The 27,521-nt window shown below is 40.0% G+C and overlaps 1 protein-coding gene across 1 annotated transcript in view; it reads left to right on the forward strand.

The window, feature by feature from the left end:
• Nucleotides 1–27,521, forward strand: part of dnah9 (dynein, axonemal, heavy chain 9) — a 170,190-nt gene that overhangs the window by 5,128 nt on the left and 137,541 nt on the right. Inside the window, exons 7-22 of the mRNA XM_040036646.1 lie at nucleotides 497–730; nucleotides 819–986; nucleotides 1,421–1,537; nucleotides 1,652–1,802; nucleotides 4,033–4,147; nucleotides 4,345–4,413; nucleotides 8,928–9,054; nucleotides 9,353–9,499; nucleotides 11,677–11,785; nucleotides 18,676–18,917; nucleotides 19,099–19,234; nucleotides 21,828–22,024; nucleotides 22,100–22,362; nucleotides 24,214–24,375; nucleotides 24,904–25,126; nucleotides 25,347–25,513. Coding sequence (XP_039892580.1) covers nucleotides 497–730; nucleotides 819–986; nucleotides 1,421–1,537; nucleotides 1,652–1,802; nucleotides 4,033–4,147; nucleotides 4,345–4,413; nucleotides 8,928–9,054; nucleotides 9,353–9,499; nucleotides 11,677–11,785; nucleotides 18,676–18,917; nucleotides 19,099–19,234; nucleotides 21,828–22,024; nucleotides 22,100–22,362; nucleotides 24,214–24,375; nucleotides 24,904–25,126; nucleotides 25,347–25,513 — 2,627 coding nt within the window. The remainder of the gene's footprint in view (nucleotides 1–496; nucleotides 731–818; nucleotides 987–1,420; nucleotides 1,538–1,651; nucleotides 1,803–4,032; nucleotides 4,148–4,344; nucleotides 4,414–8,927; nucleotides 9,055–9,352; nucleotides 9,500–11,676; nucleotides 11,786–18,675; nucleotides 18,918–19,098; nucleotides 19,235–21,827; nucleotides 22,025–22,099; nucleotides 22,363–24,213; nucleotides 24,376–24,903; nucleotides 25,127–25,346; nucleotides 25,514–27,521) is intronic.

Consider the following 27,521-nt stretch of genomic DNA (forward strand, 5'->3'; position numbering starts at 1 on the left):
TGATAGGCACAAGAATTCTGAACACATCTTGCAGCTGAGAAATGTTTATCTAATGCCTTTGAGGAAAGAAAAGGTTTGAAGTGCTGTAGTTTTCTTTGGAATTGTAGATCTGAGTATCCTCAGCTCTATAAAAGGGTCTCTGTGTTTATGTCCTCAGATGCTCTGTGCATATGTAGATGCATTTCTACGTCAGTACATTGCAGTTCTTTAATTAATGCTTTCAATGGCAATTGGTGGTTTAATATATATATTTAAACTATTGGTTGATAAACATGTATATTTATTCATAACTGTTTGATGACAGTTGACTGTAGAGCAGAAGACAAGGAATAAATAAGGAGGTCCATCTGGATTCCTCTGTTTGCAGGAAGTTGCACTCCCCGTACTCGCCTATTAAACAAAACCACTGATGCCACTAAACACAAACGCTAATTACCCATCACATATTTTTTTAATCTTATTTTTAAAAAAAGATAATTCTTGTTTCTCCTTTCAGGCCCGCATCTATCTAGTACCAGAAGATATTCTGAGAGGAGAGGTTTCTGAGACTCTCCAGAAAATACAGACCACCCTGGAGGTCCTGATTCTCTTCAAGAGCACCTATGAGGACCGGCGGGCCAATCTGAGGCAGTACCAGAAGAACGGGAGCTTGGTTAGGCCCTGGGACTTTTCCCCTCTTTTGATTTTCTCCGGACTTGACCGATTTGTTAACAGAGTCAAAATCATTAAGGTGAGTATGGAAATACGTTCTCAGCACCTCTTGGAGAAATGCCAGCATTTTTGGTATGACAGTTGACTGGAGCTTGCCTTCTCTGCAGGATATCTTGTTAACAGCCGTCGACCTGCTGAAGCTTGAGAAACTGGAGATTGGAGGCGTCCGAGGTCGAGCCCTCAGCCAGCAAGTCCAACAGCTCCAGCAGGAATTTACTGACACGTATAAGTTCTTCACAGAGAAGCCCTATGACTGCTTGGATGTAAACAACATGGTACGAATGATTATGATCATAGGATATATGGGGCTCTAGTTCACTTGCCTGCTCTCTTATTTTACTGAGCATTGTCAAGGTGAATTCCTTTTAAAAGGGCTTTATGAAATATGAAAGGCTACAGGCCCAGCAGAGCTTTTATACCTTCTTCTTATCCTGGCTAACAGCACAGTAGCGTGGTCGCCCAGCATCGGTGGAGCAAATTGCTTTTCTGCCAATAAAGTATTTTATTTGTAAATGTCATCTGTTTGCTTATCCAAGGAGACCTATAAGCAAATATAAATTGACTTAACTTGAATATCTCGAATCGCAAATTGTTGAATGGCTTTGAGTCAGTGAATTGTGAAAAGGAATATGCTTTGCTGGCTTTGCATTACATCACACTGCTGTTTGGTATTTTGGCTGTTGGTGTAGCTGAGCTATTTCCTCTGCAGGAGTTTGAAGAAGACGTGAGGCAGTTTAAACTGAAGGTGGATGACATAGACCGAAGACTCGGAGCCATCTTCTGTCAGGCCTTTGATGACGCCTACGGTCTGGAGCACGCCTTTAAGGTCTGGGATCTTTTTCTCAGACACACACACATGCATACACCCACCCGCCCAAACTCACACACATGCACACACACGCATAATCATTAAGACCTTTGGCATATCTGTTGTCTGCAGGTTCTGGACATGTTTGGCAGCCTGCTGGAGCGCCCGCTAGTGGCTACAGATGCTCTGGACAAATACCCTTTGCTTGTGTCTATGTTTGACAAGGAGCTGGACTGCTGTAAAATTCTCTACAACAAACACATTCAAGCTGCTGAGGAGTGGGGTGAGATTCACGACAAAGTCTTTATTTCACAAAAGTCTAATTATAAACAACATTATGATGGTGTTTATTTAAAAAATATGCCACTTTTTAGTCTCACAAACTTGCAAAGAAAGACACAGTCAGCAGTTAATGTTGGTGTCCACAATAACTCTATATTTAAGGTGCATTTATACACCTAAATATACTTCATTTTGTAGTTTAGCTGTAAACACCCTTTAAATTTGAGTCTCAAGGGGAACTTGTCTTTCCCTGTTGAAAAACATCATAAAACTGCTTTTGCTTGGGTTGGAAAAAAGGTTGAGATCAGTGAAGAGTGAGATTCATTACAACCCCTCAAGGATGTTGTCAAAGTTTCTAAAGGAATTAAACGTGGAGTGTTCTTGATTTAAAAACTTCTTAATTGAAACGACCAAGCTCTTTGGAAATTTGCTGAGTTTAAACCCTTAAAACCCCCACACACCCATAGTCCACCCACACAGTTGATTTTCCTGTGTGTGGGTGTGTACATACTGAGCTTAATTAGGGCAGCTGAATCACCCTGTAATTGTTCATCATGTAATCCCCAGTGTAGCTCCTCCCAGCTGCTGATATGAGGTCACGAGGAAACGGCAGTCTTTTGAAATTTGCACTTTAAAGATAATCTTGATAGATTATAGTGTACTGACAAATCTAGCATATGGAAACTATACGACGAGGACATGAGGGGAGCTCACATTATTGGGTGGTCGTTGCTCAGTTATGTGCCTTTTTAGTTCAGCTTTTCTCTGAATTTTGGGAGTATCTAAAATTTGGGAAAATTACATATTTAGTACATTTTTTGTTGTTGTTGTTGGTAAAGCAAATAATTTTACAGTTCAACCTTGGAATTTTTGCTGTCTGGAATGAGCTATGGTGATGTGCAAATAGGTTATATCATAGCCCAAAACTCAAGATCTGATGTCTGCAAAGCAACGTCTGGATCAGCCAGACTGGTGATCAGGAAGTCCAAAATTACTGATTAAGTTCAAAATCATGGCTGTCCTTGCAGGCTGTCTGCCGTGACTGGTTGGGGTAAGAGAAGGAAGACAGGATAAAAGACATGCTGTGGAAGAGAGGCAGAGGTTAATAACAGATATGATTCAATGCAGAGAGGTCTATTAACACATAGTGAGTGAAGAAATGCTCAATGCATCACAGGACTACCCCGGCAGCCTACACCTATTGCAGCATAACAAAGGGAGGATTCAGGGTCACCTGATCCAGCCCTAACTATATGCTTTAGCAAAAAGGAAAGTTTGAAGCCTAATCTTAAAAGTAGAGATAGTGTCTGTCTCCCGAATCCAAACTGGAAGCTGGTTCCACAGAAGAGGGGCCTGAAAACTGAAGGCTCTGCCTCCCATTCTACTTTTAAATACTCTAGGAACAACAAGTAGGCCTGCAGAGCGAGAGCGAAGTGCTCTAATAGGGTGATCTGGTACTACAAGGTCATTAAGATAAGATGGGGCCTGATTATTTAAGGTCTTGTATGTGAGGAGCAGGATTTTGATTTCAACTCTGGATTTAACAGGGAGCCAATGAAGGGAAGCCAATACAGGAGAAATCTGCTCTCTCTTTTACCAGCATCAGTTACTTCCTAAAAGAAAAACTTTTGAGGTGTCCTTTGCAGATTTTAATCACACATGTAGCTGTGTTCTTGTGCTCAGGATTTCCACCGATGAAGCCTAATCATGTACATGTATATCCAGTTGCTGGTACTTGGTGAGGTAATTGAGCCATCAACATGCAGGGATGAGTGTGAAAATATAGGTAATCTAAGGTTCACCATTAAACACTTACTATAATCAGAGATAACTAATAAAACTGAATGAAACTCATTTATGTATTCAGAGCAAGGAGGTCTATAACGGTCTTGAGCTTGTATAAACTTGAAGTCATCTGTGAGGAGCAGTGGATGAGAAAAAGTTTTTGGTGCTAAAAAAACAAAGCTGCCAAAAGGTAGTACTGACTTGGCAGTGTACTGTGAGTTTGGCACATGTCACAGTTGCTCTTCGTCCATGAAATAAAAAGAAACTGTGAATTAACATTTAATTCACAGTTCAAAAAGCTCATTTTAATGTGTGTTTGCTGCAAAGGCTGTATTTATTTACTTCTTCATAAATGACCAAAATATGTAATTTGCCTAAGGGTGCTCAAACTTTGCATAAAACCGCCTATCTGTGTAATTCTATGTGATGATGTTTGACCTCCTCAGGTTCAGCTCCAGTGAATAAGAATATGCCAGCAGTAGCTGGAGGGCTGAGATGGGCCCAGGAGGTGGAGCAGCGCATCCAGACCCCCTTCTTCAAATTCAGACACCTCGCCTATCCGTGAGTCTCACCTCAAATAAAGCAGATTAAAAAATGAAAGTTGATGTGGCCGTGCATTTCCAGTGGTCTCAGTATGAATTAATCACTCTGTGAGCAGTTTTAGAGGCCTCATAAAAATGAGGCTTTAGAATATTGGACCCTGGAAAGATATTGGCTCTACCCTTTGCATGGCTTGTAAAGTTTCATCTTCTCTGCAGGTGCTTGGAGACTGCAGAAGGAGCCAGGGTCATCCAGAAGTATGAGGAGATGATGCAACTGCTGGACAGGTGTGTGCCGCACTTATCTCAGCGTGTTACACTGTGTGTCATCATGCTGAGATGTATGTATTACTGAATAAAAGAACAGAAAGGAAGATTAAACAGAATAGACAGTGAAAGAATATGACACCATTTTATTGGAGTGCATAATAATACTATAAAGGCAGATATTAAATATTAGCTTTAGTCTTTGAAATGTAAATGTTTCCCTGTAATTTCATGCCAACCTTTCTTAAACCCAGCGTTTGTGATTTTGTTAGTTGAGTGTAGAAAATTTATGAAGCAGCCCCTGTGGAATAACATGTAGACATGCAGCTCTGGGCATGATTTATGTTCTCATTACTGTGGCGCTGCTCTGCAGATTATTTTGCAGGACTCCCATAATCCCATATGCCCTGTCACTGCTTACTGATGCCAAGTGAGAAATGGCCTTATAGACCGCATCAAACATCAAACCCTGCAAGATAAAGCATCCCACTGGGAAGGATATGTTGGGGTTTTTTGTTTGTTTGTTAGTTTTTTGTTTTTTTGTTTTTTTTTGGGGGGGGGGGCTTGTTTCCTTTTAATCCTGCCCTGTGTTCTGGCAGATTTCGCAATCACAATTATGATTTAAATACACCGTTGTGCCAAACACATTTCGCTTTTCCTCTTGTTCCGGGTTTATCTGTTTATTTCTTTATTTCTATTCATGTTATTTCACTTACTACACTGTATATGTGGTCTATAGTATGACAGTGTCTGAGGCAGTACAGGCAGAAAAAAATAACAAAAGAGAGCGAAAGGATTAGGGAATTTAAAATAGTAATGCACAATGTATTGCCAACTGCTACACCTGTAAGAAAAAACAAACATACAACAGGCATTCGAAAATGCACAGGTACATAAGCCGACAATCTTCTTGTGGTGTGTGTGTGAGTGTGAGAGAGAGAAACTGAGAGAGTGTGAGTGCATTTGTGTCTTTGTCACGAAATGTACTTTAAAATGAGGGTTGGAAGCCAGAATACCACCCTCCCAGGAGTCAAAGGCAGGCAGAGAGCTAACTGAAGACCTAAAGCCACACATCTCAGAGAGAGGTCCTAGATGGGGCGCCCATGTCCAAGGCAACGGGCAGTTGATCCCCTAGAGGACGGACACCCCATTGCAAGCCGAGATCAGGGTCCCAGGGTTTCAGGCTCCCAACAACCACCTGGTACCCGGCAGGAAATGCTGTTTGGATGGAATCAAATTGAGCTACACCAGTCAAAGAAACATCACAGAGATAAAAAAAAAATAACAATAATTGCAAACCATCAACATGTTTTCACTCATTTTACTGTTTCCAGGTTAGTTAGCTTAGCTAATGCAGTTGAATTGGATTGTGTTACTCTAAATTTCTATTTAATTTCCTGTTATTTTATCTACCTGATAAGATACACTTTAACACTTTAACATAACAAATTTGAGCAAAAGACTTCTCTTGAACAGATTAACACATTGAAATTTTCATGAAGGGAGCATTTATTGCAGGATTTGTTAGACTGCATGAGTGTAAATCATTAGACACTTTGTTAATAGCAGCCTATCACAATAACACACAAAATCCCATTTCTTTAGCTGAATCTACAAAAAATGATAAGTTTGAGGAAAGTGAAATGGTGAAAGTGGAGGACAAAAGAAGAAGAAGCTACCTACAGCATCTGATAGAGGAAAGTCATGTCCTCAAGAAATAGGAGGGAAAATCCAGAAAAGATGACCTAAGAGATGAATCTTGACCTTCATTTGATCCATCCACCTTTTCCCAAAACCTCATCAGAAATGGTCATAGTGGAAAGGTGGCTGTCAAGAAACCGTTCTTAATAAGAAAGTACAACATGATGAAGAGACAAATCACACAAGGACTGGTTTAAAAATCAGTGGGAACAGCTCTTATGGAGTAATAAATTCACATTTTTGTTTTAAATCTTTGTCAGTAGGAGGTCAGAGGAGACTTTCAGCAGTGAGTGCGGCGACTCTGTCATGATTTGGGGCTGCATTTCAGCTCCTCGGGTGGTTCTTATCAAAACTGATGGGATTGTGAACACACTACAATCAAATAAAACAATCAGACTTTGATCCAATACCATCTGAAAATCAGCGGTACGTTAACCTCAACAGGGGTTGGGAATGGCTTCATTGCATGACAATGATTCCAAATATAGTGAGAATACAGTAAAAGCATACTTAGATAGAAAAAGACACCATGAAACATGAAGTCGGTCTCCCCAGAGCCTGAACTTCAACATTACTGAGGCAGCAAAAGTCAGCCAACATCAAAAGAAGAGCTTTGGAATGTCCTTCAAGAAGCCTAGAAACTATTTCTGAAGACTACTTAAATAATTACGAGAAAGTTTGTAAAGCTTTCTTTACAAGAAATTAATTACGAGAAAGCTTGAGTTCGGGTTGTGTTGAAGGATAAAGATAGTCATACCAATTATGAACTTTCAAGGTTGTTCGAATTATACAGACTCAGTTTCTCCCTTATGTGCCGTATTTCCATATATGTTTACCCATTGCTGCACCTTCAGTTTTCCTAACATTTTGTTAGGAATGCTTGTTAGATGTAAAGAAATGAGGGGTGGCTCAAGATTTTTGCCCAGTACTGTAAGTGCAAGTGAGTAAGTGAGGTCTAATTATGCAGGATAATTGAAAGCACCTGTGTCGGCTTACAGGACCTTTAAACCTGTATTCATGAACATTTTCCACAGCAGACGTTTGGATATGCTGCAATAGCATTAGTGTGATTAATATTAAAGAGTGACTTCTTTTGCATACTAACTCAGTGGGACTGAGTCATCATGATTCTCAGTTTGCTTTTAATTAAATTTACTGCTGTGACAACTCAGTGTCTGCCACAAAAAGGTTTCATTTTGCAGCAAAACAGCATTAGCTTCTTTTAAAATTAACACAACTAACATGTTAGTGAACTGCACCCTGTGTTGTTAATAAGTTAATATACATTAAAACTAACAGATGCTAAAACTAACAATTTCACTTATTTTTATTTTTTCAAAAGTTGAGTTTTTAATTTTATTTTAGTGAAGTAAAATATTTTCTTTAACAATTATGTTCACATCTTTTTTCAGAGGTTTGGTATATTGTACCTACGAAGACCTCCGTCTTTATAGTGACGCTTTCCATCGTTTCATCAGAGCCCCTCCGTGCGTTTAGTACTTCCTAAGTATTTATGTAGACTACATAGATTGGAATTCTGCTGCTACATGCTTGTTAAAGATAGTCTGCAGATAGTGCCTATGGCTCCAGTATCTTTGAATCAGGGAGCTTTAGCCTGCTATATGAAGGTGGGCCACCATAAAGGATCATCTTTCTGTTTACTGTTGGGCATTGTAAGCAGCAGTTACTGAGCGCAGTAAAGGTTAACCGTACAGCAACAGACAAAACAGGCTAAAAGGTTCCACCCATTTGTGTGTTAGCTTAAAATACACTGAAAAACATTTGTCTATCAAAGTATTATTTGAACAAATTCATTAAAGAGCCACATGTTTGTTCTCAAATTTGTGTTTTTCCACTTTGAATTAGTGAAGGATAAAAAATGATCACAGCAGGGTTGGAAACGTTCGAAAAGGTGGAATGAATAGTCAGCCCTTACTGCTCCGGAAGTGTAGATGCGTGTGTGCACGTGTATGCGTGGTAGTACGTGAATGAAATCCACACACACTTACAGATTCCCATGCAGAAGCCCATTCCTTATGCCTCACAGACTTAATATCACTCCTTCACTTCATGTCCCTGCAACCACAGTAATGAGATGATGAACAACACCAGTTCTTTGCCCTCAATTTACTCCCATCAGAAATTAGAGCCCTTGTTATGCTGTAATAATCATCGCCGTTGCCTCCGATGAATGCCACCGTTATTATACACATTCTAGTCAGGAACAGAATGGGCATCCTCACTCATTACCCCCACAGACAAAATGTAGTGTGATTTATGACCATGACCAAAGCATTTGATTGCCTCTGCGTCTGCGGTGCCACTATCAGGAAATGAAGCTCACAGCTGAAATCCAATAAGGAGCACACAGCGCGCACTGAAGTTCTCATCATAATCGTAGCTATTTACAGATTGATATAGCTGTACAGAGCCCTGACATATTGTCTGTTCCCTGCCTCTTGCAGATGAATCAGCGTTTATCCTCATATTACCTCCCCGCACGCCTGGATCTAACCCTCCTCACTCCTCTCCCTTTATCCTTATTGTGTGCTTGATGCAGATGAGCGATTCACGCCTCTCATTCTGTTTACAACCATGGAGAAATGGGAGAATGGCTCAATCATATGCCTTTTAGCCTCTTGTTTTGCTGTTTATGTTAATTTCCATGATATGAGACATTTTTGTGCCGGTGGCCTTAAATTAAAAACCTGGCCCTGGTAATGGGAATTTGAAACAATGTTATACTCTGATGGTAAAAGTGCAAATTGTTTTTCTGTTGTAATAACTTTTGCTCGATTGTCATCGCGCATCTGCTTTTTTGTTTGCTGTTTTAGATATTCCACCAGCTTGTATGAGACATGGACAGAGACTGTTGGTGAGAGTTCTCAGTACAACCTCAGCCTGCCGTTAATCAAACGGGACCCGGACACTCAGCTGATCACAGTCAACTTTAACCCACAGGTCTACATTAGCTCCCACACAGTTTGAAAAGCTGATGGGCTTGTGCTTTTTGTAATGAGATATATCAGAGTGGTGATATATCAAGCTAATTTATTTTCATCTTCCTCATTAGTATGGTCAGTATTTCAGTTTTTAATTGAAATGATATAATGAGTTATAATTATGGGCCAAAGTGATTTTATCTTTTCTAACATCATGAATTTTTAAAAAATTATCATCGGCTTGTACTGATCAGACCAATTTTAATGTCTTGATATATGTTTCAGTGCTTCTAATGTACTTTTTAATCTCTTCCTAGCTGGCGGCTGTGCTTAGAGAGGTGAAGTACTTAGTGGCAAGACAGACTGAAGCCATCCCTGAAACTGCAGTGCAGATCTACACCATCAGGGGGCAGCTGTGGCAGTATGTGGCTAACCTTGAACTCACTGTGGATCGATATAATAAGGTTGGATCAGATTAGGTTGCAAGTTTTCAAACTGTGATGTGGAAATTTATCATCAAAAAACTGCAAAAAAATAAATATATTCTGATGAGCTTTAAAGTGACCACCGTTATTCTTCAACAAAGCCTGAACTCTTCTAAGCCTTCGTGTGATTTCTTTAGGAATAGTTCTGATTTTTGAAGACCACTGTGCTTTACATTCTCTGTTATACCTCGCTCCTGACCTCTGATACTAACCAAAAACCTCAAATTTGGATTCATCATTGCTATTAACCTCTTAAGCACACACGCACCCAAAAATGGGCGCAAAAGGGAGGAGATCGTGGAGATCAGAAAACCGCTGGGGGCTTAATAGGTTATGTCCAGTTTTTGTGTAATATGGCTTAGCTCAGCTATTTCTCCTCCTTATACTTCCGTCAATTTTGACAAGAGCTCCAAGACCTGAAATGCAGTCCCCAAACATGAATCCTGTCATGTGCTGTAGAACATTTTCCAGGCCTGAGGAGCCCATGTCCAAAGAAAGCTTTTTAGCACCTTCAGGAGTCCTAGAGAACTAGACCTCTTAAAAAAACAAAGAAGCTCCTTGAAAGCAGAATAGAAAAAACAGTAGCTTCTTGCTCTGTGACAGGAAGTAAGCAAGTAAGGTGGGAGGCAAGAGGAGACGACAGCTTGGTGAACCAGTACGCGTCTGCTTTAATTTAAACAGTTAACAGCTGTATATTTGCTTGTCTCCTGACACTGCAGATTAGTCTGATAAGGTCTGTGACTGCTGTGCATAGAGCAAAATGCTGCTCATTTGCAGCTCTGAAGTGCCTCCCATAATTTAAATTTTCTCCAGCATAAATATTCAGTATATTAGTTGCCAGCAACAGCCCTGGTCTAAACCCTGGCACCAAGTCACGGTTTGTTTGTTCGTGAATCACTGCTAGCAGGTACTCGACTCTGTTTACCACACGAGCTTTGCTTTTGTAGAAATGCTCCAGCAAAAGTTTCCAGTCAGATTTGACCTTCATCAAAGTCACTCAGAGGAAACTGCATGATAGAGGGTGACACTGAAGAAGGCGCTAGAAATCTTAAGGAAACATCTAGAGGAGCATGATTTTCAAACACAATGTCAAAGAATAGAATTTACAATAACTTGTTAATAACTACAATAGAAATTATGAATGCATATATAATATATAATAGAATAGAAATATAAGGCTGACATGATGCCATCAAGGCTGGATATGATGAGAAGCAATCCTCTCAAATTATTTAACATATAAATTATTTAACACAGTAAAATAATCTATGAGCTCGGGACAGTGTGCCTGGGTGGAGCACTATCAGATAATGGAGAAGAATAGCTCTGTGACATGCACATTGCAATTAGACATGTCCTTATCTTTTTGGAGACTAGCACTATCAAAAATATACAGAATTATTTACCATTGTACAGTGATGTGCAAAAGTCGTGAGCCACAGTTCTGAGGTTTAGCTGAATCTATGATAAATGCCAAAGATGACAAACTCTGGCAGGGAAAAGTCGTGTTTTTGCACCAACAAGGTGATTCCCAAAGAGCTATTAGCAAAAACTTTGGCACATCTTGACACGGTGTGCAGTGTGTCTTTTAAAAACATGGCCAAGTGGAGGACAAAAGAATTGGCAAATGCACAGAATCTGAAAGTCACGTCCTTAAGACACAGGAAAAAATCCCACAAAACACTGACACAGGCCTTTGCTGGATTATTTCAGAAATGCATTTATTAGCTGAATTACTTAGTACATAGTCTGCATTTATCAAAGACACCTTCACAGTTTTAATAAGAACTAAGCATTAGGGCAAAATAGCAGTTTCAGTAATGCGCCATGAAACAGTATACAGTTTCGTTGTGTAATTAATTCAGCCACACAAAGCTCAACTACACGTATTACAGCCACCTCAACGACATGATTACATTTTTAAAAATGTAGAAATCCAGTGCTTCAGGTAGGCAAAAGTTCAAGTCCAATTAAGTCATGACAGCATGGAACAATGCAGAAATAGTGACTATAATGAGGACGACATGCCGTGTTGACGCTCTGGGCTTGTGCTTGGCCTTTTTGTAGAAATGATATTTAAATGATTTTTCTGTACTCACTTAGTGGGAGCAGAAAATCAGGTCTCTCTCTTTTTTTCCTCTGCTGTTTGGCTGCAGGTGGTGCACTCCGTGCTTGATGTGGAACGTCCTCTGATTCAGGGCCAGCTCAGCGACATCGACGCTCAGCTCAGAAAGGCAGAGGACAGTCTGAACTGGAACAGCCAAGGTCTGCACATTTACTGATTAGTAGCCAATACAGCTCCGGACAAATGACACATTTAAATATGTCAATTTCTGCTGTCAGTCTAGTGACATTAGTTACGACAGTACTCAGCTGACAGCACAGTACAATGGAGATGGCATCACTTTGCTGAAGAAATTATGCAAAACCAGTACTTTTATTTCTTTAAGTGTTCTGTGAGTATTGAGATTGACAGAGTTTAGTGCTGATAACATCCCTGCAACACTAAATGGACATCATGTCTATGATTGAACTGTGTTTTCCATTCTTTTACCGACACTTTGCAGCAATGATACGGCTTCCTTCTTTCATTGTTACAGCATGTTGGATCATTTTGACATTCCATTACTTATGTACTTTAATTTAACCCAGAATACAAATGTGTAGAAATACTGTGAAGTGGCAATGTTTTTATTTATGTCTTAAAGAAAAGCAGCAGATTTCTTTGTATTTAAGCCGGTGCTGACCAATCACAGCTCTTTGCATCTTTGCAAACACAGATTTTAGATTTAGTAGATGTCTGCTACTGAGCTTTGTTCAAACAAAACAAAAGAGAAACAATGCAGTACTCAGTGTTATATAATATCTCAGGCTGATTGCTGCTGAAATCTATTGAAAATTAAGCACAAAGCTAGTCAAATATTTCCATCTGACTTGTTCAAAAACAAAACAAAAAACAGCATGTACGTTTCTGATGGAGAAACTGTGTTTTCAAGTACATTTAATATAATTCAGGTATTAAAAAGGGGGTTTTATTCCTCATCTTAACAACATACTCTGTATTTAACGTGGAGTGGACACAGTGGCAGTAAATGAGGAATGAGATTCCTGAGGGGAACCAAAAACTGCACAGCATTTTATAGAGTTAACCGAAGAGCAGGGGGTCTGGCTTAGCTCTGTCCAAAGTCACTTGATTCACTTCATATACATTTGTAGTTATGCTGGTGTTACTCTTGGCAAGCAGTGCTTTCCTTGATTTTGTTGACAGTGTGGTTGCCAGGTTGGTTACTATGCCTGCACACAGACTTTAATAATTTACACTGTGTTCACATCTTGATTGCTAAGCAGTGATATTAATTCTTGCCGTGTGATATTTCCTTTATTCTGTTTATAAAGTCCTGTAAATAATTTATCACCACCGCCAAAGCGGTTATGTTTTTATGTAGTTTTTGTTTTGGGTACTTGTGTATCATCATCCTGTCTGAATTAATTTTAAATGAAAAGTTTTAAATGAATTATAAGATAAAATGTTTTAGAGATGTAGAGTGGGATCATGTTAACGGTCTATTAAAATTTGGCTTATATTTGGCTTCGCAAATTGATAATTTAGCATACTTGAAAGAAGTTTTGCCTTCACCCTCTACATCTTCCTCAGTGCCTCTCTCAGCCTTTGGTATTTCTTGAGGTTCTCATGCTCCTTCTTCCTGATATATCAACATCTATCACTGTGGCCATCGTCCACTGTTTGTCCACCACACTATATTGGAGGTTAACCAGTCACCAGTTTGTCCATCAGTGTCTGGAAGTCCCACAGAATTTTATCTCCATCATTCTCAACCATCCTGGGGGGGTTGTATTCTATTTTGACCTCGGGGCTTCCAGGCCATACTCGACAGAGATGTTCTTGTATATTATGCTGGCCACTTGGTTATGGCGTTCCATGTATGCCCTGCCTGCTAGCATCTTGCACCCTGCTGTTATGTGCTGGATTGACTCCGGGGCATCTTTACACAGCCTGCACCTGGGGTCTTACCTGGTGTGGTAGACCGCAGCAAATATTTTCTGGCACAACTTCACCTACATGGTGCATGGTGTATGGAGATGAGGAGAAACTCACAACGCAGGGGCTCCAGCAACACTTAAAAGTAAAGAGGAACAACTTTATTAACTGACCAACACGTTTCAGCTTGTGGCCTTTGTCAGGGTCATCATCTGGTGTGGTAGACCCCAGCCTCTAAGATAAGATAAGATCACCTTTATTAGTCCCACACGTGGGAAATTTGTTTTGTTACAGCAGAAAGTGGACAGTGCAAAAGTTATGTAGCAAAAATTAGAATACAATATGAATAATATACTGTACACAACTGTACAGAATAGAATAGAATAAAATTTAATACTATATACAGTAGAATAAAATAGAATAAAATATACAATAGGATAAAAATAGAATACAAATTCTATATACAACTGATATACACCATAAAAGATGGCTGAGGCCACCACAGAGTCATTACAGGTCTTCAGGAGAGGACCCTTCACTCCAAAAGACCTGAGTCTCTGCAGCAGGTACAGCCTGCTCTGTCCTTTCCTGTAGTCTGAATTATGAGTCCAGTCCAGTTTGTTGTTCAGATGAGGTACCTGTAGCTGTCTACAGCCTCAATGTCCATACCCTGGATGTTCAGTGGTTGCAGTGGAGGATGTTTGTGCCTACGGAAGTCTACCACCAGCTCCTTGGTTTTATTAGTGTTGATCTGGAGGTAGTTCTGCTGGCACCAGTCCACAAAGTCTTGGGTCAGTCCTCTATACTCCTTGTCGTCCCCATCAGTGATGAGGCCGACTATTGCAGAGTCATCAGAGAACTTCTGCAGGAAGCACTGGGTGGAGTTGTGGAGAAGTCTGCAGTTTAGATGGTGAAGAGGAACGGAGCCAGAACCGTTCGCTGTGGGGCCCCCGTACTGCAGACGACCCTGTCCGACACACAGCCCTGAGTCCTCACATACTGTGGTCGGTCGGTGAGGTAGTCCAAAATCCAGGTAGTGAGGTGATGGTCCACTCTATGGACCTTGTGCTCAGAGCTTTTTAAAAAAATTAAAAAGTAAAACTAAATACAAAACACAAGAGACAGGACACTACCAAAATAATAATAATAATGAATAATAAATGTATAAATAAATAAGAAATAAAACAGGTAAACCTAAAGTACCTGACACAGACGTGGAGACACAGGGAACATAGGGGAGTCAGGTATTTTGTCTTGTAAAGAGCTATATGTTTAGTATATCTGGCTAATCATTAGTGCCTCTGTGCATAGCCAGGCATTTTATGTATCTGTGCTCTTGATTTGCCCACAGCTCAGACTGATGACAATGAAATTGCTTTACTTTTGCAGCAAAAGAGTTTCGCTTGAATCGCTCTGAATCATCTCTATGCTTTCTACCTGCTAATTTTATGAAGACACACACGCACGCACACACACACACACACACACACACACACTCATGAAATTTAATTTTCCAATTAAATATATTAAAATAGCAGCGATGAATGTTTTTTAACCCCGTGAACCAAAGCTGAAAGTCCTGACTGTAAGTCACAGGACTGCAAACTGAATATATTAAACAGCAAAAATAACAGAAATATTTTGTGTCCTAAAAATATGACCCTGACTCAATGTTTGCTGTATTACAGTAGATGCATGATTACAAACAGCAATGCAGAGTGATCAGGCAGTTATCATTTCTATGAATATTCACAGATGATGAGATAAACATGCTTTCCTCATTCCTCCCGTCATGGCCCTCTGTGCCATTTCCAGAGCAGAGCCGTGTGCTCTGACACGCAACGTGAACAGAGAGGCTTTGCTTTTTGAAAAGCGCATGAAATAAGAATAGGAGAGGTTTTTAATCATTGATTAGCTTTGACTGACTCAGAGCAGGCAGGCACGTTGCTAGTTTCTTCGACTTCAGGATTCCCTGAGGAATGTAGCACAAATGAGAGGACTGTTGACGGTACGAGTCAATGCACTCGAAGGTGTTTGGGGACAAAGTCACAGTTCCTCTGCAGACCATACACTACATTCACTTATCTGCCTTATGTTAATATCTGTGTGTGTGCATGTGTGTGTGTGTGTGTGTGTGTGTGTGTGTGTGTGCATAGGTCCCGAAACTCATGTTTACATCATGAGACTTACATTTTTCATCTGTGTGGTTGACCCAGGCAGGATTATTCAATGACAAATGTATCTCTGTGAATACATTTTGAAAAGTGATAAAGTGACTGTCCCAAGTCTGACAACAATAGGATTTATTCTCTGTTTGGCCCATAGAAGTCTAAAAGAAGGACACGTGCTAAATAACAGAATTATTATTATTACCACCAAAACTGAACCATAAGCCTCTTGAATGGTTTGTATTACACACATCTGTAATATTAGTCTGATAATCTGAGATAGATGCTCAAAAAGACACCATCAGCAAAGAGTAAAGAGTCCAGTTTAAATGAATAAAAAATGGACTGTCCTTAAATTGTGCTTTTCTACTCTACTGCATGTATGTGTTCTAACTGTCCTGTTGGCATTTAATTGTATTTTACAGAAAACAAACCCCGCCTTATTGAAATGACTGAGTACAACGTCTTAAAAGTCCATATGTACAGAATAAGCTCCTCTAAGGATATTTTCTTTAAAAGTTCAAAAGTGATTGTTTCTCCCTGACTGATAATTCTGGTAAAAGCCAGTAAGTTCTCAGGAAATATAGCAGTATTTTTGACAACCAGGATACTATAAATGTGACTCCCTGTTCGTTCTTATGAAACTTTCATGAGCTTCTTTTGGCTTCTGCATTTTGAGGGCACAGAGCGTGCACATGAGATTTCCTCTGTCTAAGCGAATGGCTTCCTTTTAGCTCCCTGAATACATGTATATAAACTGAATAAGATAAATTAATCATACAGATTTGTCAGACTTGCTTAATTATACCAGACCTAACAGGTCAAACTCTGATAAGAAAGACAGTCATTAAATGGTTGGTGACACGAAGTGAATTCATTATTTTACAGCAGCACCTTTTTTTAATCATATTCTTTGGGACGTACAGTTAAAGAATGTGATGATATATCACCTTACACTGTATGTCCTGAAAAGCAGGAAGGGCTACTTTTGTTAAAAGTTAAGCCTTTTTCTGCATTTATTTACAGGTCAAATGCACTTTTGTGCCATGCAGAGGTTGTGGAGTTTTTAAAAATCTCATTAAAATGTTCTTGCAACCACAGAGCCACAAAGAGAAAACTACGAAATGCTGAAGTTAGTTAGTTACCCTTATTAGTTTTTATTTTAAATGCAGAAGTCAGCTTAAAAATGAGCCTCTAGTTTCATTCAGGTAATACTTAATTCAGAAGTGCAACTACAAAAATCAATTAAAAAAGAAAATGAGTATACATACAGTACTTACCAAAGGCCTTAGGATCTGAAATTAAAGGAAGGATACTTTCAAACCTCATGCAGTGAGATTTGTTTTTCAATTAAGTTAACCCACTGCGAAGAGAAAAATATTTAAATTTAACTGTAATTGTTGTGAGCACAAATTGCCTTTACAGCAGCACCAGTTCCTTAGTTTTTAAGGTACTTGGCAGGTGGGATGGTGTAAGTATTTTACAGAACTCACTGTCTTGTCTCTATTCATGTAGCTGTTTAGACCATGTCATCTGTTGCACGACTTCTTATTCTTGTGTCTTGAAGTTAGTTATTTATGACTCCGACTGCATGCTAGGGCTTGTTGTATCAAGCCACAGAATACATTTGGGGCTGATTGTTAGATGAAAAAGGTATCGAAGAACTGTATACAATCACAAAATCACAAAATGCAATCACAACGGTGTGGTGTAGTAAGTCATGAGATTCAGTCGTGAGCTGAGTATGGACAGCTGTGTGCAGTACTTCTTAGATTAGACTTTAGTGAAAGCAGGTAATATATGAACCCGTAACTGTCTGTGGTGGCCCACAATTCCTTCTGTATCCTTGTACATTTTCTTTGGCTCAGAGCAGTATTAGGAGTAGTTGTACTAAGCCTGATCACTGCATACAGTAAAGACAATGAGACAGTTATGACAGAAGTTTGAATAAACAAGATGTATTTTGCACTTTAGTAAGGCAATTCCAAGTTTAAAAAAATAGTTAATATTAGAAAATAGTCTCATTATGACATTAGAAAGAAGACTTTCTCTTTTGGAGCTAGCTAAAATCTCTTTGGGGGGCATCAGTAAGTTTTTCTTTATATCAAACACTCTGTATTGTTTTAGCTGGACAAAGTCATGTTTGTAAGAAAACCTTTTGTATCTGTGTTCAACCAAAGGATGAACCACATTTATATGAAAGGATCATAAAAATCATACAACCTTTGAACTTCAGTTTTCATTTTCAGTATATTTACAGACTTTTACAGACACTGAATGTGTATTTTGTTAAATATTGGCAAAATATGATAGTGTGGTTTGGAGCTTAGATTCTGTCAAACCTTTTTAAGACACCCACAGCTGGGAGCTCCCTGTCAATCAGCAGGGAAAATCATATGCTGATTATACCTGTGCCTTAGTGCAGATATTTTAATACAGCCTCAACTTTAGGTTTGATTTATCCATCCATCCACCTGTCCATCAGTTTTCTGCTGCATATCTAGATGTGGGCTGTGGAGGAAGCAATGTAAGTAGAGAAGCCCACTGCTTATTATTACTGCTACCTTAATGATAATGTAAATGTGGTTCATGCAGCTGTCAGGTAATTGCTGCTAATTAAACAGCACCAACCAGTTTAATGCTGAAAAGCTGTTGAAACTGGAGCTTTAGTGAAATCTCAAAATTCTCATGTGCTTGGAAGGGCTGTGTGCCGATCTGTTACTGTTGCAGACGACTCTCTAATCTACTGGTAATTTTGTTGGTATTAATTCTTATGTGAGTATCTCATGTAGTAGCTCATGGTTAAAAATATCTTAAAAATAGAAAAAAATCCCAGATGCTTAATTTCTTTTTTGCATATCCCTGTGTTGTATCTCTACATCCTGGAATCAGCTAATTTTTTGATGTTTTGAAATTTATTTCAAAACATCAAAGAATGATATTGAAACATTTTTTTTTAACCTATTTGACCTTTTAACCTCTTTCAGGTGTTTGGGAGTATATCCAGGAGGCGCGAGACCTGGTGTGTGACCTGGAAAGTCGGCTCCAGAGGGCCAAAGACAACGTAGAGGAGATTCTGAGCTGCATGAGGTCCTGGTCCACCCCCATATTTGACAGGAAGGAGGGGAAAAAAGACGCTCTGCTCAGTTTGGAGGACAGGACTGAGAGGCTCGACAGATTTTACAGTCTGATTCGGTCTTCCGGGGAAAAAATCCACTTCCTAGTTAAGGTGCTTTGCTCATTGTTATGTGAAATGTCAGATGGGCTTTAAGTTTCACTCACATTTCATCATTTTAAGCAGTTATAATGGAGTCAGCAATTTAGGATTTGAACTTCATTTCTGCAGGACTTTTCAAATGCAGTAAAGATGGTGATTCATTATGAGTGTCACACTCTGTTATGTCTCTTAGTGCAATCGGGCGCTGTTAAAGGCTGAGCCGTCCTCTGAGGAGTGGAAGGCCTATGTGGAGTACATTGATGACACGATCATAGATGGCTTCTTCAACAGCATTGAGTGCTCTCTCAGGTTTTTCCTCGATAACACTGGTATGATTTTCATGAATTAATAATACTCTAAATAAGGAAGAAAACATAAAATAAGTACTTATTTACTGTTTGTTGTGCCTCAGTCATGTTGATGGTGTTACTACTTGCTGTCTCAAAGCCAGAATGTTGCTGGCAATCCTGAAATTAATATGAAAAAAATGCAGCACTTCTCAGTACTCTGATCCAACAGCACCCTTCAGCCAGCACTGAATTGGACAGCTTCTTAGCAACACGTCCTCGGGGTTTTTGATGTCAATTGGGTGTCCGCCTCTATTGGCTGTGGACATAAAATAATTCTGGACTTGTTAGCTGGCATGAGTTTTGTCAGCCAGTTTAGATGGACTGGGATGTGGTTCAATATGTGATGGATTGCTGCCAGAATGCTACTGTGACCAAACCTTCTACTCCTTGTTCCGCTTCTTCGTCTTTTCCTTTCCCTCTCCTTGTTTGGCTTCAAAAACTCTTAAACTCTTTAATAAATGATGTGACCCAGGGGTAGCTACGATAACAGTAGGTCCAGCATCTAAAAGCTCTGGAATTTAGCTGTTCTTTCCTTAATGCAGTGTCTTGTTTAATGTAAGAACCACAAGTGTCCATTAAAATAAAAGGAAAAGCAGAGCGAGAGTTTTAAAGCACCGCTAATCCCAATTTTTACATCATAAGCTGATCAAATGAAAAGCTTATAGTGACAAATTCACATGGAAATATCAGTGATGAGGGGGCAGTTGAGCAGGCTCAGTCCTTTCAACTTGATTAGGTCCTTTTAAAATTAAGCACTGAATTAGAACGCTAATAAGAACCCAGTGTCAAATCTCATTCACTTAAATATGAACATCAACATGTATCAGGAGCGAATGGTAGTTGTTGATTCTGATTTTCTGTTTTCATTATATTGTAATTAATTACAAATAAACTGAACTTTAGAAAAAAGCTAAACCACAAAACTAAAATGATATTATAATATATGTTGAATGCCCTTAGTCTAACTCTGACGGTTTGTTTAGCAGACGAGAAGACGGTGCATGTGTTTATTGAGTATGTCCATGTAACCGCCAAATGTTGCTTAACAACAACATTTGAACGAGTTATTGTATTATTATTGTTCTGGATTTCTGAGACTTATAATCTGAAAAATACCACACAACACTAAATACATCTAAACATTTCATTCTGGATCCAGTCTTAAAACTGGAATCAGTTCTGAGTAGTTACTACTGAAAGAATGAGGTCACGGATACAAGCATCAGAAATGAGCTTCCTCGAAGCCGGTGGCCCTTAGCGATAGCATGAAGGACTCTGAATAGAGCTGCGTAATAGAGTCTGTGCTTAGGCTGCTACCCTTGTGACCTGGACATGGATAAGTAGCAAAAAAGGCTGGCAGGCATATTTCAAAATATCAAAGCTCTTTGACTGTCGAAACATTTTGAATGATTATATAGGTTTACTGCTTAGAACCAGTAGACTTAAGGAATAGTTGTACACAAAGCACACGTGACAGATGTGTATAGAGGTTGTGGCAAATGTTATGTGGCGCGCAACATCATCTGTGAAGAGTTCAGTACTCCTGTTATCTGGTGAATACCAGGTCACACGTTGGGATGTTGAGCCTTCACGCCAACATCATGGACTCAGTTTCTGACACTTTGGTCTGAAACGTGCAAATGAGGAGCCCGTTATACGTTCTGTAAGGCTCTGCCAGTGCGCCTCCTGTTCATCCTTGCACAAGGAAGCACATGCTGGCACTGCTGCTAGGTTGATGCCCATGTTCTGAGATCTTCTCCACACTGTTGAGACTGTGCTGGGAGACACACCAATCCTTCTTGCATAAGCATTCATGGATGTGTTATACTGTGATGGTCAAGTGTTCGGTTCTTCCATTAATATACAGTAAACTTATTTAAAACCTAAGCTTGAATAAATAGTAATAAGAAATAAGCCAGTTAGGTTAACTCTCATTTAGGTTTCAGTTTTTTATTTGACCAAAGAACAGAAGTCACATTTAAACCTTGGAGGAAGTTTTATATGGTAGGTAATGTTCACAGTGCAGTCTCTTTTATAATTCCATAATAAACTGAAACACAAACATACAAAGTGCAAAACACAAACAATAAATCAAAAGCAATTCAAATAAAAAGTAAAAACATCCAACTGGATTATAAACTTAGAGGCCATAAAAATGTAAAAGTATTCATATAAAGGATAATGTTAATGTTATATTATTTGATTTAAAAGATTGGGCCAACTCTGATTTTCAAAGATTGAGTATTTATTAACTCAAACGGCAAGAAAAAAACAGCCTGAAAAATCCACGAGAGCCCAATTTGCTAGGAGGCACAACCACATACAGAGTCATGAAGTGTGTGATATGTTTTGGAATAATTCCAAACAGGGGAAGTGTAAAATGTATCTGTAAAAACCTTACAAGGAGCCAATAAATGGATCAACACGGAGCTTTTATAATAACATCTCAAGTGGCAGTGTTCTGCACCAGGTAGAGCTATAAAACGGTGCTCACAAGACTAAAGAGCCTTATAGTAGCATCTTAGCACTTATTCAAATCATAAAATGTGTGTTGCATTTCCTTTCACTTCAGACCAAAGAGCTGTCATTGCTCCCCTGTTTGAGGCTCAGCTGGATCTGAGGGTTCCTGACATGGTGTTCACTCCCTCTCTGGAGGTTGGGACTAGAGAAAGTTTGTTTGAGCTGGTGGAAGGCCTCATCAATGATGTGTTTGGAATTTCTTCACTGGTGCCGCGCCTCGCCCAGCATAGCCCCTTTCCAAACTACCAGGTACAACTAGTTTCATGCAACTCCAACACATGTAGCTGGTCACATTAAGATTTAATCTGGACATTTTTCACTCAGACTGACATGGAGGACATGGCTGACCTGGCAGACATGCGTAATCTCATCATGGAGCGGATCCAGGCGGCCATGGCAACGTGCTGCGAGTTTCGCAACTCTCTGGAGCGTTACAGCTACCTGTATGTGGAAGACAGGAAGGAGTTCATGCGTCAGTTCCTTTTGTACGGCCAGATTCTCACCAACCAGGAGATGGAGATTTATCCTGACAATAGTGTCTCTGAGAGTCCACCAAGTCTGGGAAACTTTAGAGAGCAGGTTAACAGGTAGGCATTACTCAAGAGGAATGTGGTGTACATAAAATTTTCATCTGAGGACATTTTTAATAGGGGTGCAACTATACACAAAATTCACGGTTCGGTTCGGTTCGATACTTTGGTGTCACGGTTCGATATTTTTTCGATACAAAAAAATGTTCATGCATTTTTAATTTGTCATTTATTAAAATTATAAATATATATTTTAACTCAAAAGTACGGTTTTTAAATTTAACCCTAACCCTTGTGCGTGTTTTTTATTTTGACAGCGAATGCGCACCTGCGGACCGCTTATGTGCAGCCCTGGTTATTTAGCTCATCATATTGCAGCCACAGAAATTCTTTTGTCCATGAAACCATAAAGCTGCACTTTCTTTTTGCCTTATAGTCTGATTTGTCATAACTTCTCCGTTTTGTGGTAAGCTTTTCTTTGGCTGTCACTTCTTCACCCTGACCTGTCTTATTTGGCTCAGCAGAACTGAAATGCTTTTACACGCTCACTCACATAAGCTCAGCGATTCTCTGCGCGATCAACCTCTCACATGTTTAAGCTTGCTGCGGGAGATTTCACTTGTCATGTTTGCATAGTAAGCTAACGATTAATAAGACGATGTCAGAGGAATTGGTGCACAAATTATCATCACTCACAGATCAGTGCTGTCGCTCTCTATACACAGTTCGCACGATTGCAAAGTGAAAGCAAAAAAACAAGCGCAAATTCAAACGCGACTTCAATATGTCACATATTGACAGTGGCTCACCGATGCCAATGACATAATTACCCAGCTACATTTCTGAAAGAATGCAAAAGCATTGACATATATTTTTCCTACAATAGCCCGACGGGCAGGGAAGAGATAGATTTTGGTAGCCCGACTGAAAAAATCGCTAGCTCCGGGACGTCGGGCTAGCGATATTGCAAGCCCTGTATCTGATTGAGGAATCACTCATCTTTGGAAAAGAGAGTTTATTACAGAGAAATGGCTCTTTCCAAAATAAAAGCTATACTATCCGCTTCTTCTGGGCTATATTCTCAGCAGCATAAGGAGAATCATGTGCTAACAGCTGTCTAAATGACTCGGCTAAAGTTAGTAGCATGCATGCTTGTTGTTTTTGTCTTTGCACTAGGATGATGTCAGCGTAAATGTGCAGTCATATTCGTTGTGTTCCCACTAGTGCTTTCAGGTTAATCTCGTTGAAATGACCTTAACGCCACAACACGGCAAATCTCCGTTAACGAGCTACCGCCGATCGCCCCGTGCATGGGGCTAGACGGCAAACACGTTAACGAGCTAACTGCGCTAACACACTAGTTCACACCAATGTAATTGAGCATTGCATGGCACATCCAACATACTGTTTTACTTTAGTCCATGACTCGCTTACCTTCAGGGTCATACGTCACATGAAAACCAAAATAATTCCAAACGCCAGATCTGAATGAGGTTCAATTTGCCTGTTGCAAGTAGAGCTTAACTTCTGTCTCGCTAGCTTGCCCTGCTCTCTTCCTTCTGACTATGCTGTCTGTGTTGAGCGCTCAGTGGATCTGCGCTCGACAGTGCAGCCTAGGCGGAGTAGTCGAACACAGATTCACTGAGCGCTCAACACAGACAGCATCGTCAGAAGGAAAATTGATAAAATAAATTACAAATGTTGTATTGTTCGATACATATGCGTACCGAACCGAAAGCACTGTATCGAACGGTTCAATATCGATACGAATATCGTTGCACCCCTAATTTTTAAGTCATATCTTAAAGCAATTCATCTAAAATTTGGATTAAGGTTTTGTTTTCAGTTGAGCATAAACGTAATAGCTTGTTTTTGCTAAACTGCCATCGGTTTGTCTTTGTCCTGTAGTTATGAGAAGATATATGAAGAGGTGCAGGCTCTGGAGCCGGTGCATGTGTTCCACAGGTGGATGAGGGTGGATGGCCGTAGCATGAAGAGTGCCTTGCTCAACATAATCAAAAAGTGGAGCTACATGTTCAAACAGCACCTCGTTGACCTTGTTACCAACAGGTATGGCACCCAAACAAAGAAAAAAGTTACAATTTTAGCTTCCATCCATTCTCTTCCAGGGGAAGCCTGGAGCCTATCCCAGCTACCGTAGGGTGAGAGGCAGGGCACACCCTGCACAGGTCACTGGTGTGTCACATGGCTAACACAGACAGACAGATAGCCAGTGCCACTAACTGTATGTCTGGACTGTGGGTGGAAGCTGGAGTACCCGGAGAGAACCCACACAAACACAAGGAGAACATGAAAACTCCTCAAAACTAGGCCCCATGTGGTGAAGTCGAACCCAGGACCTTCTTACTGTGAGGCAACAGCGCAAACAACAGCGCCACCGTGCTCCCAAATGAGCATTTTCAATAAATATGATAAAATACAACAGTGTCCAATCCAGGTAGACAGGCTAATATTACAGGACTTGTTTTACTAGCTTATGGCTCAAGATAAGATAGATATTAGTGTAAACTAAAATAGAAATGCTGATGTTTGAAACTGGTGGCTCATTAAAATCCTGTTCCCCTGTCCTGTCTCCAGTCTGTTAGACTTGGAGAAGTTTATCACAGTGGTTCAGGCTGGGTTGAGCCAGCAGGTGGAGGAGGGTGATTACGATGGCCTGGTGGAGGTCATGGGTAACCTGCTGGCTGTTAAGGAAAGACAAAATACTACAGACACCATGTTTGAGCCTCTGCAGCAAACCATCGCTCTTCTGAAGGAGTATGAGCAGGAGCTGCCCGATGTGGTTTACAAACAGTTAGAGGTAAGGAGCGATGTTCAGTCATCTCCTATTATTTTCAAGCCCAGATTGTTTAGTCTGTTTCTTCCAACTGAGACAGAGCAATTTTTCTTCCTTTTTCTTTGCTTTTTTAAATCTCTGTTTCATGCACTTCCTCCTGGCAATCCATCATCTGTCAATCCTGCCCTCCTCGCTTTTCTCCCCCTCTCTGTATCTATCTCTGCATCTGTCTGTCTGTCTGCAGGAGCTGCCAGACAAGTGGGACAATGTGAAAAAGCAGGCAGTGTTGGTCAAGCAGCAGGTGGCACCACTGCAGGCTGTCGAGGTGTCCGGTCTTCGTCGAAAGTGTGCTGCTTTTGATGTTGAGCAACACACATTCAGGGAGCACTTTCGCAAAAGCAAGCTCTTCAGGTAGAAAATCTCTGCTGTGTATAACATGGTGATCAGAAATAATGTGTCTAATCACACATGAAGAAATGTCAAAGTGTTTCGCATGCTTAAAACTTACTTGAAAGAGAAAGATTGAGCTTAGCAATTTCACAAAAAACAAAACAAAACCAAAAAACTTTGAAATTATATTTGTATTCTGATGTAGCTTGCTTTAGCAGCAAACAAAGTGTTACAATTTTATGTACGCTAGAGCTTGGACATTTTTCTGTATGCAAGCAACACCATAATTTTCCTGAACATAGATATCTTTCTGGAGGTTGAATACAGAGAGAAAAGTAGTACACAATCCTGCAGTTACAGTGTTGTTTTTTCAAACCTGGGTTCCTCATCCCTTTCAGATTTTCTTTGCCATGCTTGAGTTTTTTAACACAAGCCCCTATAGGATCAAGGGTAGTATTACAGGAATACAGTCTAGCTCAAATAAAGTATCCAGAATCCCATTGGATCTGGGGTCAGTTCAGTTGTCTCGCTGCAGCGGCTGTGAATCTCCTCTATCGGTTAAAAAACAAACAAAAGATACTTGGACAGTCTCGGTCGTTGTGTCCTTGGGCAAGACACTTCACCCGTTGCCTACTGGTGGTGGTCAGAGGGCCCGGTGGCGCCAGTGTTCGGCAGCCTCGCCTCTGTCAGTGCGCCCCAGGGTGGCTGTGGCTACAATGTAGCTTGCCATCACCAGTGTTTGAATGTGTGCGTGAATGGGTGGATGACTGGATATGTAAAGCGCTTTGGGGTCCTTAGGGACTAGTAAAGCGCTATATAAATACAGGCCATTTACCATAACAACTTTGCTGAAATTTTAATATTACAATTACATTTATTATATATTATCCTGCCATTATTGTCAATGTGTTCATATTTATATTGCTAAAGATACATTAAAGTTACATTAAAAGGACAATGTAACACTCTGGGTTACTTGTAATCTCTGGTTCTTTGGACAAAATGTTTGACTACTGGAGTTGCATTGGGTGACTAAAGCTCCAAAAACACCATGTTTGTCTATGATAGAGCATGTGTGTTCATGACAGACCTTTTGAGCCTTCCTTGGGACCAGAGATGCCCCCCTTGTAAAACTTAACACCAGAGATTGATGTTCCTGGTTCCTTATGGCAGCTGCTGCAAAGGAATGTTTGCCAAACTGGTTTTCTGCTTTGGCTTGCTGAGCGTATTGTGGGAGTGTTTGAGTGTCTGTTTTAGTGCCACTTTGCCAGCAAATGTGCAAGTGATTAGCAGAAGTCTGTTTGCAGACCTTGCAATGCAGAATTAGAGTTGGCCTTCGGTTCTGACCTTTTGGCAGGGCTGATAGCCATAGCTATAGCTGTTGGATAGGGGTGAAACTCATCATGTCTCAGTCATGATAGTAGCTGAGTTCTCTTAGTTGAGTCAGCTGACAAGCTAATGGTAGTTTAACAGCTAATTGCGGCCTGCTAACAAGCTAATGCTAGTTAGATACTGAAAAGGATTTGTGTTCACGCATTAACCCAAGTTACAGTTGTTACAATTTCCCAGATTTATTTATTTATGAGAAAAAAGTGGATATTCTCTTAAAATACTGTTGTGCACTACTATTTATTTTATGTAGAATCTAATGTAACTGAAGGCACAAAGATGACAGATGAGCTTATTTCTTCCAATTATTACTCTATTGTCTGCTTCTGCTAGTGCTAAATAAGGGGATGTTGAAGTATAATGTGCCATCTCATTAGAGTTTTCCAGAACATTTCCTGTTTAACTTTCCTTTGGTGATGAAGTTGAGGGAGGACCTTTGAATGTTTAAGAATGTCACCTTCCTAACCTTCTGACTAGATAATAGAGAAACGTTATCTCGAGGCTCTCACATCCGACAAGGCTAATTGAATCCTAACATAATGATAATTAATTCATAGGTGGAGATGCTTCGTCATAATGTATAATTGTCAGATTACTTATGTGTGTAATTGGTCTCTTAATAACCTGGTGATTATTTTCC

This window comes from Simochromis diagramma, unplaced genomic scaffold, assembly GCF_900408965.1.
Source record: "Simochromis diagramma unplaced genomic scaffold, fSimDia1.1 OVJJ01000371.1, whole genome shotgun sequence".
Classification (NCBI taxonomy): Eukaryota; Metazoa; Chordata; class Actinopteri; order Cichliformes; family Cichlidae; genus Simochromis; species Simochromis diagramma.